Source organism: Apodemus sylvaticus, chromosome X (assembly GCF_947179515.1).
Source record: "Apodemus sylvaticus chromosome X, mApoSyl1.1, whole genome shotgun sequence".
Taxonomy (NCBI): Eukaryota; Metazoa; Chordata; class Mammalia; order Rodentia; family Muridae; genus Apodemus; species Apodemus sylvaticus.
The window spans coordinates 128,560,731-128,576,690 of NC_067495.1; the positions used below are offsets into that span (position 1 = coordinate 128,560,731).

At 38.7% G+C, this 15,960-nt stretch overlaps 1 protein-coding gene across 5 annotated transcripts in view; it reads right to left on the reverse strand.

Moving 5' to 3' along the window:
• The window catches only part of Enox2 (ecto-NOX disulfide-thiol exchanger 2), a 320,995-nt gene that overhangs the window by 91,816 nt on the left and 213,219 nt on the right, over positions 1 to 15,960 (reverse strand). The window contains exon 1 of one of the 5 annotated variants that reach the window (XM_052171206.1): positions 13,168 to 13,296. The exons of the other annotated variants lie outside the window; for them this stretch is intronic. Coding sequence (XP_052027166.1) covers positions 13,168 to 13,192 — 25 coding nt within the window. The 5' untranslated portion in view covers positions 13,193 to 13,296. Of the gene's footprint in view, positions 1 to 13,167; positions 13,297 to 15,960 lie in introns of those variants that run through there. 5 annotated transcript variants of the gene reach the window in all.

The window sequence follows — 15,960 nt, forward strand, 5'->3', positions numbered from 1 at the left end:
CCTTGGTTCTGGAAAGACTTGATGCCATAGTGTAGAGGAATACCAGGACAGGGAAGCAGGGGAGGGTTGATTGGGCAACAGGGGGAGATGGCTTATGGGATTTTAGGGGGAGGGGAGATCCAGGAAAGGGGACAACATTTGAAATGTAAATAAAGAACATACCTAAAAAAAGACTCCCAGGTATATTGCTCATTACCAGAAGGTTACTTTGTGAATGTCAGCCAGGAGACTGAGTTGGAGTTGGGTACAGAGGACCCGAAAGCTGGGCAAGCTCCACTGTAGGGTCATTAGAAGCACATGGTTTGGGGCTTTTCTGGACTAGAGTCGATACCTGACAAACACTCGACTTCTCAACTTTCTGAGGAATTAAGTGACTGATATAGTCTTGGAACAGGTAGAACAAATGCAAACCATTTCATACCTCAATTTTGATACAGACAGGCAAAATTACTTCTGAAATCTTAGTTCTTTTGTAGGTATTGTTTTTTTTTTAATTTTAGAGTCTTTATATTTAAACAAATCAGGTACTGAGCATACTCATTGTGTTAACGGTGCAGCTGCCAGTTGTGGTTGAGGTAAGAGAGACAAGGAAAAGTAGCAGCATAAACTGAGTAACATCCTAAAGCTCTGTTGTCTACCCTTTCCGAAGGCAGGCTTCATAAAACATTTGACAGTGCGTTGCTATACAGTTGAAAGTCTTGCAAACTCTCTTGGAAAATAATAAAAAGAACAGTCCTGTAGTCAATCCACAAAATGCTTTGCTTAACTGTTTCTGAAATCTTTCTAACATGTTCATGTCAACATCTTTGCCACAGGACATAGAGTAGAACAAAGATAAACAGCATGAACTCCATGTGGAATTAAGAGGGCTTGTCTGAACTCTGCTCTACTCTGTACTCTCTAAACTCTTATTGCCCCTGTGTGTGTCAAGTTGCTTTGCCTTCCAACCATGTAATTCTGTTCACTTGGAGTGGAGCTAAACAGGCAGATTTCTAGGGTCCATCGTTGAGATCTTCATTTGGGTGGTAATGGAGAATCTGCCTTGTGATCAAGTAGCCGACTACAAATCTGATAGTCACAGCTTCAATTTCTTCATCTAAGAATAACACCAATATCATCCCTTTCATGGGGCTGTACTGAAGATAACATGGGTGCTTAATATATGTTTTCCATACCTGAATCTATGTTTCTATCCTAAAAATAGAGTGCTGAGCAAATGGACCCATTTTCTGTTCTTCAGTTGGTTGGTCTCTGAGATTACATTGTTGACTTGCTGGGCAAGGCCACTAAATACAGGGTTATGGTCTAGGTCAGGGAGGTGGCACCCTAGCCATGAATACTATAAACAAGTCAAGTGTTAACTCCTCATGATAATGGGAACTTTGGCTTGAGAATTAGCTGTCTCAGCATGGTCATTCTCAAATATTAAGAGCAATGCTATATATACACAAACAGCCATGGGAGGCAGTGATTAATGGTAGGCTCCGTGTTGGGCCAGTAGCCCTGGCTCCTTCTGAACTTCTTACCTTTTGTCTCCATGAACAGCAGAAATAGAATTTTAGAAGTTCTCCAGATATCCCTGACCAATTACTCAAGGAAAAATACCCATATATGCCTCTAGGCTATTTGCTTTCAGTAGCAGGCCAGATTTTGATAGTTAAGACCTTATTGCTGAAAACAACCCATAATTTTGTCACAGGACATGCAAAAATCAAGCTGAAACTGACTGAGAAGCTTCCTTCTTCCTGGCCAGTTTTTATAGGACCAAAGGTGCCATATAGGCTGCCATAAGAGAAAAGTCACCAATAAGTAGCCAATTGTGAACAATGTGAACTATGATGATCAACCAAGTGAGACCACCCAAGGGTGCAACAGTGGAATGAATGTCTTGTATAGTAACCAACTATTTTCTAATTGGATTTAAGAATGTCTTTATAGGAGAAAATCCATATATCTGGCCAATAATCTATGGTTAGGGAACCTATAGGCCCTAGGAATAAACCTACTGCTATTATTTTGTTAAATGGACTAAGTATCAAATTTTACACTGGGTAAGTATCTATATCTATAAATTAGCTTAGCTCTCAGACTTCTTTAATAAAGTTTCTTTGTGTACTGGATAATGATCTAATTGCAGAGAATAGGTGTTAGGTGGAGGGCTCATCGACAAATGAGATATCTTTATCACTTCCTTCTCAAGGTTTAGACCCCATCACAGAAAATGTGGAAGAAAGATTGTATAAGAGCTAGAGGTTAGGGAGGACTGGAATGCAACAGTGTTTTCTGAATGTTATAGGAGTTCACAGTAGCTGTGATTCTCTGTCCAAAACAGGTACAAAAGCAAGCCAGTCAATATTACAACATAAATGGGGAGAACCAGAGCAGTCCTGTTTACCTGTAGAATTACTGATCATTGAGAGCTTCTAGGGCAGTTTTCTTTAGGGGTGTGCTCACTTATAGGTTAATTATGATGCAGTGGATGGGCTGATATCCTTGCCTACATATATATATATATATATATATATATATATATATATATATATATATATATATATATAGGAAGTACAAATTATACAGTGATCTATAAAATAAAAGGATATGAAATCAGAATGGGATATGGGATTGAGGAAGTGGATTTGGGGGGAGTTAGAGGAGTGAGGGGTGAATGTGTTCAAAATGTTTTGTATGCATGCATGCAATTACAGAAGAATTAATAAAAAATGTATGAGACCTCTCAACCTTTAATGCAACATGCCCCTGACTGAAGACAACTGATGTTATAAAAGCAGTTTAAGATCACTCTGGATTAGAATTGATTTCCAATCCTGGCCTACTACTATTTAGATGTGGAATGCTTAGGCAAGGAACTAAAGTCTTTGCACTTCACAACTCTAAACATGAGGATCATAGTAGTACTTATCTAATAGATTGGTAGTGAAAATTAAAGGAGAAAACATGGAAATATTTACTGTACTATTTAGCTCAATAAGATGGTTCTGGAACATAAGTAATTAATTACTAATATAGTAACAGTTGTGAGCTCCACCTCTGCTATCTTATAAAAAATGGGTGTCAGAGGTGAGGAGTGGGGAATATTTTGATTCCTTCATGGAGAAGGGAGAAGAAGATATCAGTGTATGAACCAGAAATCAATAATACTGGGGAATACATTTACAATAGCATCTACAAAAGAACAGGATGGCTTCTCTCTAACATTGTCTTTATACCAAGAACATGGCCAGGAAGACCAACAAGTCTCATTTAAATTTCCCTCATCCAACTGATGCATTTTATTTTATGAATTTAAATTGTCATTTATTGTGATAGGTATAATCAATAACTACATTCTACTCTATTATTTTTTAAACCTTTCTTTTTTTATTCATTATATATTTTATTTACATGTCAATTGATTTCTGCTTTTCTGGCCCCCCACTCCCTGAAAGTCCGATAAGCCCTCTTCCCTCCCCCTGTTCTCACATCCCTGTTCTGGTTTTGCCCTATACTGCTACACTGAGTTTTTCCAGAACCAGGCCACTCTTCTGTTCTGCTTGTACATCATTTGATGTGTGGATTATGTTTTGGGTATTCCAAGTTTCTAGGCTAATATCCACTTATTAGTGAGTGCATACCATGATTAATCTTTTGAGGCTGGGTTACCTCACTTAGTATGATGTTCTCCAACTCCATCCATTTGTCTAAGAATTTCATGAATTTATTGTTTCTAATGGCTGAATAGTACTCCATTGTGTATATATACCACATTTTTTGCATCCATTCTTCTGTTGAGGGATACCTGGGTTCTTTCCAGGTTCTGGCTATTATACATAAGGCTGCTATGAACATAATGGAGCATGTATCCTTATTGCATGCCAGGGAATCCTCTGGGTATATGCCCAGGAGTGGTATAGCAGGGTCCTCCGGAAGTGATGTGCCCAGTTTTCTGAGGAACCGCCAGACTGATTTCCAGAGTTATCATCATCATCATCATTATTGTATGTGACATGTGTGGAGGTGCACATGTGTGGATATCAGAATATAACTTTGTAGAGTTTGTTTTCTCTTTATATTGGTTCTGGGGATGGAACTTAAGATCATTGGGCTGGTACAGCAAGCACTTTACATGATAAGCTGCCTCAGTAGTCCCATTGATACATTTTAGAAATTTTGTACTGCCTATCCTGAAAATATTTTCCTGTGTTACTCTTCTCCAGCTTATACCAACCTCCACCATAACAAATTCCAAAGTTCATGTGCTTTTTATTCTCCTAGAGCTATAGCCATACTTTCTTTATCTGACCACTCACCATCTGTGATGATAGAAAGGTAAAACCACTCACTGACACATCTTGATTATCTGTGATGATACCTGGAAGATTGCCGGCAAGGACTGTTCTTTATTTCCAACTTTATAACAAAGGGAGGTTGACCTTTGTTTCAGCTGGGCAAAGGACGTTACTAGGAACAATTTGTATGCAAGTAAATTTTTTTGTCATCTTATGACTCTAAGACAGTATTACTAATTGTTCCTTACCTGGAATCTATCATATATGTGTCATATTTTGCCTCATCTAGCTCCATAGCTCTTCTGAATATTTTAATGTAACAGTAGAAGCCATAGATGCGAGTTATTGACTTTCTTTCCTTTATATGCATTTCTGCTGTAACTTAAATTTTCTTTTTAAGTCATCTCTAGGCCACTTAGTGTTATTATCATTAATCCACTTGTGTGTGTGTGTGTGTGTGTGTGTGTGTATGTGTGTGTGTGTGTGCGTGTGTGTTCATGGTTAATGCCATTAACATGGAGGAGACATGAGGTATTAAAAAATAAAAGGCATCTAATTTGGCAATGATCTCCAGAGCTAACCTTACAGGGATTGGTAGAGCAAATTTGATTTGGAAATGATTATGAAGGGTAAATTTACTGTAAATAATGAAAAGGAAAGAAAATCAGCCTGGGAGTATTTGCTTATCCACTTATTTCCACATGGAAGACAAGCTGTAATTCCTGACAGCCCACGTTTATATGGTATCTAGACTGGCCAGAGTGAAACCAACCCAGGATGAAAAAAAATATGCAAGCCTACCCATTTACTGCATTCTCTATCAGGTCCAAGACCAAGAAAAGCCATTAGTCTTTAGGTAACAATGAATAAATCCATGGTTACAGGACAAGCATTTAACTTCAAATCACCAAGTGACTACATAACTGTTCTTATCTCTCACTGAAGCTACTTCATTGAGAGAAAGAAGGCAAAGCGAGAGTCAAGGCCATGCACATATTTGAAGATCCCAGGAATGTTCTGGGAAAGCATACCTTCTATGCTTATTAGCACTTCTGAGAAACTGACTGGTATGTTACTGGAGACACCACCAGAGTAAACTGGTCAAAGTTTTTCCTCAATCAACACACATCTCATTTTCAAGAACAGTAAAGCCATTTCCGAATATAAAACCCTATTTTTCTACTGGCATACACTGTCTTTTTCCTGTTTTGTTAATTTCTCTTTTATTATCTATTTTTTTGGTATGTGAGTATAATTATTTAGATCATAACCACTACCACTCTCTCCGACTCCTTCCAATGTCTCCCTCCTGACTTAAACCCACTGAGCACACTGGGGCTGACTCCTTTTAACTAATGATTCAATAGTTATAAAGGAATAAAATGTAGTGAAAACTGTATAGTCATGTGGTTTAAAAAAATGAGTGTTCTTTTTCAAATTCACCACATGCCCCTCCTTGACTCTTTAATGACCACTGGTTTGGATAGTGTGTTAGATATTCCTTGCTTATCTTCACAGTTCTATTACATATCTCAATTGTATCATTTCAGAAATGTTTTATCTTAATTTCTAAAGGATTCTTTAGCTGTCAAGTACTTACTGCTTGTCTTAGGGTTTGCTAAGATGAATTATTGCTTTGAATGAAGACCATGGCCAACAGCAACTTGGGGACGAAGGAGTTTATTTCAGCTTAAAGGTCCACATCACAGGTCCTTTAATTAAAGGAAGTTAGGGTAGAAACTCAAGCAGGGCAGGAACCTGGAGACAGCACCGCTAGCAAAAACAATAGAGGAGTGCTGCTCACTAACATATTGCTTATAACTTGCTGAGAGTGCTTGCTTATAGCACCCAGGAAAAGCAGCCTGGAGTGGCACCACCTGTAATGAGTTGGGTCCTCCCACAGCAAACATCAATAAAGAAAATGCACTACAGGCTTGCCTCCAGGCCAATTTAATAGGGAAAGTTTCTCAGGTGAGGTTCCTGGTCTCTAAATGACTAGCCTGTGTCAAATTGACAGCAAACTAGTCAGCACAGTTACTTTGCTCTTGCTTTCTGCCTGCTGCTTTACTCTTCAACCCTTCTTTCTCAGCTAGATCAGTACTTTGCAATCTAGGAACAAACAGAAGTGCCAAAGATATCATTTAGCAGTAAATCCGCATGTGAAGGCACTAATTCCCTAGTAATGTGGTTGCTTTCCTTTTTGCTTTTCAAGTGAATCCCTGCAGGGCGTGAATTCATTTACCCAGAATTCCAGGGGAGATTTAGAGACATAGGTAGTAGTGGGCTGGATTGCACGATGACAGGACAGTGTGTATTGCCTAATGTGAATACCTTAGTAGAGTCAGAAGACAGAATCATTTACTAGTTATGCAATCTTGAGCAGGTCACTAATATCTATGCCTCTGGCCATTTTTTTTTAAACATAAAAAGCACAGACAACAATTACAACAATCTTATGGGGTTGTTGAGATAGTTAAATAGGAGATGTCAACTGTAAACAGATTTGGAAAGCTGTAAAGTACTGTGGGAATCTTAGTTATCAGTTGTGCTGCAGTTCTGCTACTGTTGTTGATGGCATTCATACTATCAATTCTCTTAAAGTCAAGGTAAAGGCTATTCAGGAATTTTATGAGCACAGACCTAATTTACATATTAGTCTTTGTGGGCTTTTAAAAGCAAATTTGGCAATAACACGGACACACTTAAAATGTCTTCTCTTGTGCTGTTTCTGGTCTATGCGGAAAATTTCCACTTTTATACTTCCTTCAATAGCTATTATACTTCCTCAGTCTGTATATGTGCATGTTGTGTTGGTTCTAGTCTATAGGACAGTGCTGCTGTCTGAAAGAGAAATGAATGTAAGATGTGCTTATCACTTGATCACTTTGTGCCTGAGGAACCTACTGTAAGACCTGACTTTTGCCTGTGTGATAGGAACATAGCCATTTACATAGCATTTCCATTTTTTTTTTTTAAAGGAGAAGTGTCTCCTGAACGGCCTATGAGAAAACAAGCAAGCAGTGGAAAGTTGCTGCTTACCTTTCTGCAAAGGATATAATAAAATCTGCAAATGGGCAGAAACACACACAAGAGATGTTCCTTAAAACTGCTGAAAATTGTTTCTGTGAACAGACAGAAGTTTCAAACAATTCCCCACAGCAGCCTTGGGTGTTGAAGGAAGAGATTCAGACGACGGAGAGGAATTATTGATCATATTTTTGAGCATGGAGTTAGGGCGCCTGCTTTGGTACCCGGGGTGGATGAGAGGGGATGAAGACCAGTCATATTCCCACACGTTTCCCAGCCCTGAGGCCAGATGGCCATATGACCATCTGCTACAATAAGTAGATACACAGATATATAGATACACCAATAAATAAATATATAAACAGACAAACAGAAAGACAGGACTAAAGCAAACAGGACAGGCTGTTTGACCTCAGAGGTTGCTAGTGTCTTGCCTTCCGCCTAACATCTGATGCCTGAACAAATAAGCCAGCCCCATATGGCCCACAGAGGAGCCAGCATGGGCTTTCAACTGAGTGACAGCTGCAATTATGGCAACAAATGCCCAGGGATGAGTTAACACCAGTCAAAGAGGTTAATGAGGGAGGCAAGGGCTTTTATCCAAATGCATAGGGAAAGAAGAACAATGTAGCCAGGATGAGGTCCATTAATAAAGCCCAGTGATAAAATCTGCCACCATTCGTAAATTGGACTTTGCTACTTTAACTGTTCTAAATCCATCTTCTGTGGTCTAGATGTTCATTTAGAAATAAAGCTTAAAAAGGAATCAAAACAATATTTTAACATGCAGTATAAAAAGAGAAAATAGGAGAAGCAAAGGGTAAATATTAGATTTCCAAATAAAGGAAGGAGGAGAAACAAAAGACATGCATACAACTCTATTTGGAACATGTTCAAACAGCTTGTCATGGCTAACAATTGACACATGAGAATAAATTCCCAGGCTCCATGTGTAGCCCATGCTGCATTATTATGATACATTAGATTCAATCTGACTAATGATAATGGGTAGTCGGGTAGCTAAACATGGCACCCAATCACACTGAGTGCCCTCTCCTTTGTGCCTACAAAACAACTGTCATCAATATTCTCTCATAGAGAGTTTTCTTATCAGCATTGTGTCCTCAAAGCATCCCTGGAAAGCAGATCAATATTGCTGAGCTCTGCTGAGGGAAACAGAAAGGCAGGGAGAGTTTAATGAGTTTAGGCGAAAATGAGAAGAGCTGGCACCACTATCACAGAACAGGATTTGGGTTATAAAGCGATCTGACATAGAGGCTTTGGGGCTGGAATTTCAAGATGGATAATTTAGGGAATGAAGTGAGTCTTGGTTTTTCAGTCCCCTCTCAACTACAGGGAAAGGCATATAATCTGTAACCACTGCACTTGACAAAATGTATTGTAGCTTCTAGCACAGAACTGTGGAAGGGATTTTACTTCTGAAGAGTACAATGCACCCTCAAAGATAAAATTTTACTTGTAAGAAGAAAATGGTATACCTGAGTTCTGAAACCAGTATAATCCATTTGGATCCTTCTCTAGTTACAATTAAACTAATGTATACTTGTTGAGACTCTATAGTACTGTTTTCAAATGGCTGAGAGACATGGAGAAAGCAGAAAACTCTCAGAAGAATGAAGTCCTTCTCTAAGGAAACTTATAAGGGAGTAGGCAAATTCTTGGACAAAGTAAAGGCCAAACAAGATTCCATAAAAAGACCAAGTAGATTTTTTTTAGGATGTATAAATGACAAGTAATTACATGAATGCTTCTTGTAGAACTTGAATTGATGAGTATATTAAAAATATTTGCCAGGAGTATGTGGACCCATAATAGGGCTGGCCTGAGCAGGTGACCTGTTAAGACTAAGCCTGTGTTAACTTGGGAAGACAATGAAAGTTAAATGGAACCAGGATGGAGGTATCTGGTTATTTGAATGTGATTATATCTTTTTTCTTTTGAGTCAGAATCCAATGATAGGTCTCACTTTCCCAGCGGCGTTACTTCTCCGAGACAAGCAAACTTAGAAGTCATTTGGTAAGAAATATTTCTTAACTCTGACATGAGCAGCTAGGTGGAAAAGATGAACAGACATTTGCTTTGGGAGCAAAAGGTGCTGAGCTTAATGCCCATCATCTCCGGGAGATTATGATATATAATATACGCAGATGGAATCACTATAGCTGCTTGTTATTTCCAAGGGGTCAGAGTGCAGAGCCTTTTATCCCCAAATGTCTGGTTTTCAATCTGGCTATATCTTGAAATCTGTTTTGAATACAACTCAGACAGGAAAATTCTGGCCAAGCATGCAGGGACTAACCTTCAAGCACAACAGAACACAAGGAGAGCAGCCTGACCTTTGCAATAAAATTAATTTGATGCTTACAATCTAACCTAGAGTCTGTAGTCTTTCTTCACATGACAGAGTCATAAGGCAATTTAGCAGGGATTATTAAAGTCCAGTTAAGCTCATCAGAAAGGAGAACTGAAGCTGATGTATTTCAGGATACCAGTACATTGGCAGAACTATGTGGGAACACAATAAAGTATAACAGGCTGCATGTACTATGTATGTTTGGTATACGATAAGTACCTATCAGGGATGGATTTATGGAATGAGGCTAATGAATGAGGTGAACGAATGTTTGATACCTAGCCAAGCTCTTCTCTACCACATAAAGATGAAACTTGAAGCTTAATAAGCGTCCTACATATGGCGAATATTTGGCAAGAATCAGAGTTCAGGGTGAGAATAGAAGGATAGGGACTGTCCAGTGCACTGCATTATTTTTCCTATGCCCGCTGGTGTTAGTGAGTCTGTAGCAGGAGTCTATCATTCCAAAACAGAGAACACAAGGGATAATAACATATAGGGAAGGATGAATCTTCCTCAAATGGGCTAAGAGAATTTCCACAGGAGAACCCTGTTGGCTTTCCAGAAAGCCTCTGTAACAGCAGTACAAACTAAGTACTACCCAGGAGGAATTAGCATTCCAGTCACTGAACTCGAAGGCCTATGACTACAAGCAGAGTAGGAAAGCCTGGTTGATTTGATTTAGGCAATAGAATAAATCTGATGCTCTTTATTTGAACATTCATTATAATGATTCATCTCTACGGTTTCTTTACCAATGATATTTACATTCCATTAGCAAATATAATTCCTAGAGGATGATAAGGGATTAAAAATTATCCAATTTGTTTCCATCACAGGCGTAGAAGGAATTCTTCAATTCAATGGTATTTTTTTCATTACTCTATTCATGTCAGTAAGTTTATTTTTAATAGTTAAGGTTTATGGCATTCGATTTCATTTTTCATCACAGAGTAAGTATTCATTTAATATCACAGAAATGGTCCAGTTTTGAGTAAGGGACCCTCCTCATTTGTTCACCAGGAACTGAACATTTCTCAGCCTGAGAGCACTTTTGTAGACCAGAAACAGTACTGATTTTGTATCTTTCTAAGAGATTTTTACCATTAGTGTGACTCTCTTAATGGAAAATGGAATTTCATCTTCTATGAATAGTTAAATTGATTTACCCTGCTAGGTTGTAAAAACTCCTAATGGCAGGGAAGGTATGTAATGCACTTCAATTATGTAACCCCTCCCATCATACAATGATCAAATAGGCATTGCAACTCTATCATATTTTTTCTTTTTCAATATGATGACATTCTTGCCTGCATGATAATTCCTGACCATAAATGTAGCTCTCACTATTTGTCGTCTTTAAAATTAGAAGTGTTCCTGAGAAATTTTATATATTTTCTTCAAGTTAATCTTACTATTTTCCATGATTATTTGTTCCACCACTAATTATATTTAGTTAATATAAGAATTAATAAATTAGGAGGACTCTGGCAAGCTGGTTGATTTTGCCTAAAACATGTTTGCAAATCACTATGGGTAATACTACAGAGGTCAGGAATACAGTTTAAAATACTCAAACATCAGCATGACATTGGCAAACAAACATAAACAGACACACTTTATCCTTGGAGACCGTTCTGGAAGATACTCTTGCTATGACATCATTGCGACATGAAAAAACCTGGAGAAATAGCAGGGTGCACTTGGTGACAAGGGGTCACTTAGAGATCCTCTACAAGTACCTACTTACCAACCAGTATCGAAATTATTTCAATATATTTAAAGATTTATTTTATTTTATTTTTTTATTTTTTATTCAATATATTTTTTATTTACATTTCAAATGATTTCCCCTTTCCAAACTCAGGGCCTGTAGAAGAGTAGCATGTGTTTATAACCATTTTGCCATCTCTTGGAGGATGGGGGTGAGGCAGGGCTGAGAGACTCAACAAGTAATATAGGTTATTGCCAATGCACTTGCTTAGCTCCGAGAAATTGAGGGAAGACCCTATTGCTGAAGATACCACACACTTTGGACACAGGACCTGGACGAACTGAGCTGAGACAGATCCTGTAGCTTCCTCCCCAAGGACTAGCCAAAAGGGGTAAAACATGGAGAGAGGACAGAAGAAGAGGAGGGGGAAGCCATGATGGAGCAGAACTACATGTCCAGGAGTAACTTCAAGTAGCAAGGGGAATAAGTTAGCATAGTGATAGATCTGCCAAATCTAGGCTGATAGCTTATAATTATAACTGGATTGTGTGTTTTTATATGAGCTTGCTGGGGTTGGAAATTACAGCAACAAATAGTCTTACCCAGTTGTAAATCCTACAGACACAATAATGACAGGCCTGGCAAGATATCTAATAGTATAGTAGTGGCACTTTAATCTTAGTTGTAACCAATAGTTATTTAAGTGAACTTCAGGCCAATTCAGTAGAAAGATTCATGCCTAGTACTATAAACCTTGGCAATCACCTATGACTGAAGATATGATAGGCCCCAGAGGAGAACTACTATTTTCCTAAAGCAATGCCCCCTTTAACTGCATTATAAGTATTTGTTCTTATACCAACAGCTAATTATATCTCTTATCACTCATCAAAGAAGCTTCTCACTGCTGCAAAGTGGTACCATTACAGAGATCCACAAAAGAGTCAAAATGAAGAGAATAATATGTCATGGTGCCCAACCCCCAACAGACTTATCTACAGCACATTTCCCAGACCCAAGTTTCAGGAACGTAATGGAACAGTGAGAACAACAATTTTAAAAGCCATAGGACTAGAATGCCTACTGAGAGACAATGTGTTCTAGATATGACAGGGAAGCTGTGCCATTGAAATTTATTCTTTTCAATACGTGTGTGTGTGTGTGTGTGTGTGTGTGTGTAACAGTGATGATTACAGAAGGTGTCATGAATTTGAAAGGGAGGGAGTCATGTGAAAAATTATTGTGGAGAGAAAGAAAAGGTGAAAATGATGTACAGTACTCACAAAATTATCAAAGAAATAAAAAAGGTGAATTTTTAAAAACATAATAATTAAGCCAGGCAGTGCAGTGGTGGCGCACACCTTTAATCCCAGCACTTGGGAGGCAGAAGCAGGCAGATTTCTGAGTTCGAGGCCAGCCTGGTCTACAAAGTGAGTTCCAGGACAGCCAGGGCTACACAGAGAAACCCTGTCTCAAAAAAACAAACAAACAAACAAACAAAAACAAACAAACAAACAAACAAAAAAGGTAATAATTATATTAAAGAAAAGCTTAGAAGCATCACATACATCTTACCATATAGGATACCTAGGTTGCAAGCTTCACACACAAAAGAAGTTAGAGGATGTAGTAATTAATTATTTCAAATGGCACGCCACAGAATAGTGCAGAGAAAGAAGACTCTTGGTTAGTTTCAAGAAAATAACTCCAGAAATAACCTCTTTACCCTTCATCAACTGCAATAAAATAATTCCAACCAAGCAAACCTCTTTCCTTAAGGGCTTTCTTCATGAAGCTGGGGCATCTGTGCAGGATCAATACCTCCAGAATTCACACTGAAAGTGCGCCTGGGGCATTCATGACACAGAAGAGCTTTGATGTGCATGCCTAATGGAAGAGGATGATAGGGAAGTTACAGGAATCTCCACTTTTAATGCCTCTTTCTACCTTTTGCTAGGTTGCATCAGCATCAAGTGAAAAGATGTCACACTGGAGACTTCACCCAATGCAACATACCAATGGAATGCTTGCACATGCGTACAAATGACCTTTCTAAGAAAGGAGAAGTTCTTTCAGTTGGTCTAAAGGTCAGGGATATTTCATGCTGCTGACAGTAGAAAAACATGTATTATTTTCAACAGTTTAGTAGTCTCATTTCTGCTTTCTTTCCAGTTCCTCTATAATGACTGGTAGTACAATAAGAATTCCATTTGAGTGGTCTTTCTTCATTTCCTTGGCATGCAACATACTTCAAGGAACCAACTATATAATTACAGAGGAAATTAATTCTTTCCAAAGGGGTGTAGACCTTTCTTTTTTCAGAAGCCAGAGTGAAGAACTAAACCCTCTAACTCCATCTCATGATACAGGCCTCTGGGTTGAGAGGAGTTTCTGATGGTAGGTAGGACTGCTCACTAAACCAGCAGGTAGTAATTGGGCCAAGAATAATTCTTATATTCTACTCAGTAGATAGAAGCACCACAATAGGGAGGCTATAGTGGGTAAAGGAAAGTCAATTAAAATAAGATTATAAATAAAAATACAAATCCAAAGTAGATGTCAAATTACCTGATGTACATACCTCTACATACTAGCTACAACTTACCAAGTACTTGCTATGTGCTTATTATGGTGCTAAGCATTCTGTATGCATCTAACCATTTTGGCAACCATTTAAGGTAGATAATACTATGATTCTAATTTTATTGGGAAGCAAACCAGGTCTCTCAAATTTAATCTGATCAAAGGGCTCCAAAAGTAGTAACAGATGGGATCACTGTGAATCCAGTAACTTCAAATGTCCCGTTTCCCCCGTCCCCCCCCCCCCCCCCCCCCCCCCCCCCCGTGTGTCAAGAACTGTGTTTGGTAGATTAGTTATGCTGAAGTCTCACAACACTCTTCAGTTGTATGTATATATCATTTCTATTTATAGGTAGAGTGTATGTGTGCGTGTGTGCGTGTTTGTGTGCATGTGTGTGTGTGTGTGTGTGAGAGAGAGAGAGAGAGAGAGAGAGAGAGAGAGAGAGAGACAGAGAGAGACAGAGAGAGACAGAGAGAGAAGAGAGAGAGAAAGAGAGAGAAGGGAGAGAGAGCATGCACACACCCACACACAGGCAGGCATGTGTGTGAATGTGCATATGTATGCACGGTAGATTGATAAGTAGATAAATAGATACTGATTCTAAGAGGTTAAATAACTTGTTCAAGATTACATAGAAGTAAGTGTCAGAGGATTAAAACCCAAGCTTGTGTTTAAAAAGTCCATGGTGTTTGGCTGGAGAGATAGCTTAGTGGATAAAGAGCTTTCTGTTACAGCATGTGGACATCATTTTGGATCCCTAGGACCCACATAATGCTAGACACTGTAGTATACTTAAGTGATCCGAGCATTCCTACTGCAAGATGTGAAATGGAGACAGAGATTCCCTAGACACTAACAGACCTGCTAGCCTCACACATGCAGCAGTAAACAAGAGTCTCCATGCCTCACAAGGTGTAAGGAAATGACTGACTTCAAAAATTGTCTTCTGACTTACACATGCATGCCAAGCCCAAACCCATACCAACCTAAATACAAAGAAACAGTCAGAGATTTCTTAACCTATGAATTTTGCCATATCTACTGGAATTTGATAATGTTCCAATATAAATCAACTGGTACAGGCAGGTGTATGAAAAGTTAAAAGCAACCTGGATATTTTTCATTAAGAACATGAAAGCTTGCACAGTTGAGTAGGAATTATATCCTATTTTCTCTAATGTTACAGGCTATAGAAAGGTTAGCAAAAGATACAGGGAGAAAAGAAGTAATTAACATCTATCCCTTTGTCTCCAATCTATAAGAAGATGGGAGATCATTCAGAACATAATCCTGAACTAGGAGATAATATAATATTATATGAGACTTACTTTTATGTCAGTATTGTTGCTCTCATCTCTAAATTCACCAGTCTGCTCCATGAAAAACTATTATGGGCCCTTTAAATACATTCCATTTACTGTCTGGCAGAGCATTAAGTTTTGTCAGTAGAGGGTACTAGACAGATTCTATTCAGCAGGAAAAGACTTCTTTTTGGTTTCTGTAATGGATGGAGGCACTCAGTATCTTCAGTAGGCAGTTCCAACAGCTCAAAAAGTACTGATTTCTGTAGGGCATGAAACTTCTCAAGCATGCAGCTCCTGTAATGATGGTTATCAGGGCACCCAGCAGCCAAATGCTTTTTCTAGGACTCTCCAATCAGAGGGTTTAGGATTAGAGTACCTCTAGTGGCATCATTCCCCTGCCCCCGTGAGCAGGTTCTCAAGGCATGTAGAGGAGGGGTTTTCCAGAAGTCTTACAGTGCAGAATTCCAAACCATCTTGCTGAAGCTGTGCTACAACAGTTCTGCTGCCAATCACTGAGCCTTGACTGGGCCCCTTCTTGTAATATCTAGATATTAACAGGGGGAAAGTTTTATTCTAGATCTTGTAGCTCAACTGCCACAATAGTTGTGCTGTATATGTTAATAGTATACTGTTTGTAGATACCTTTGCTTCTTAATAGCCAGTCCTGTTGCAAC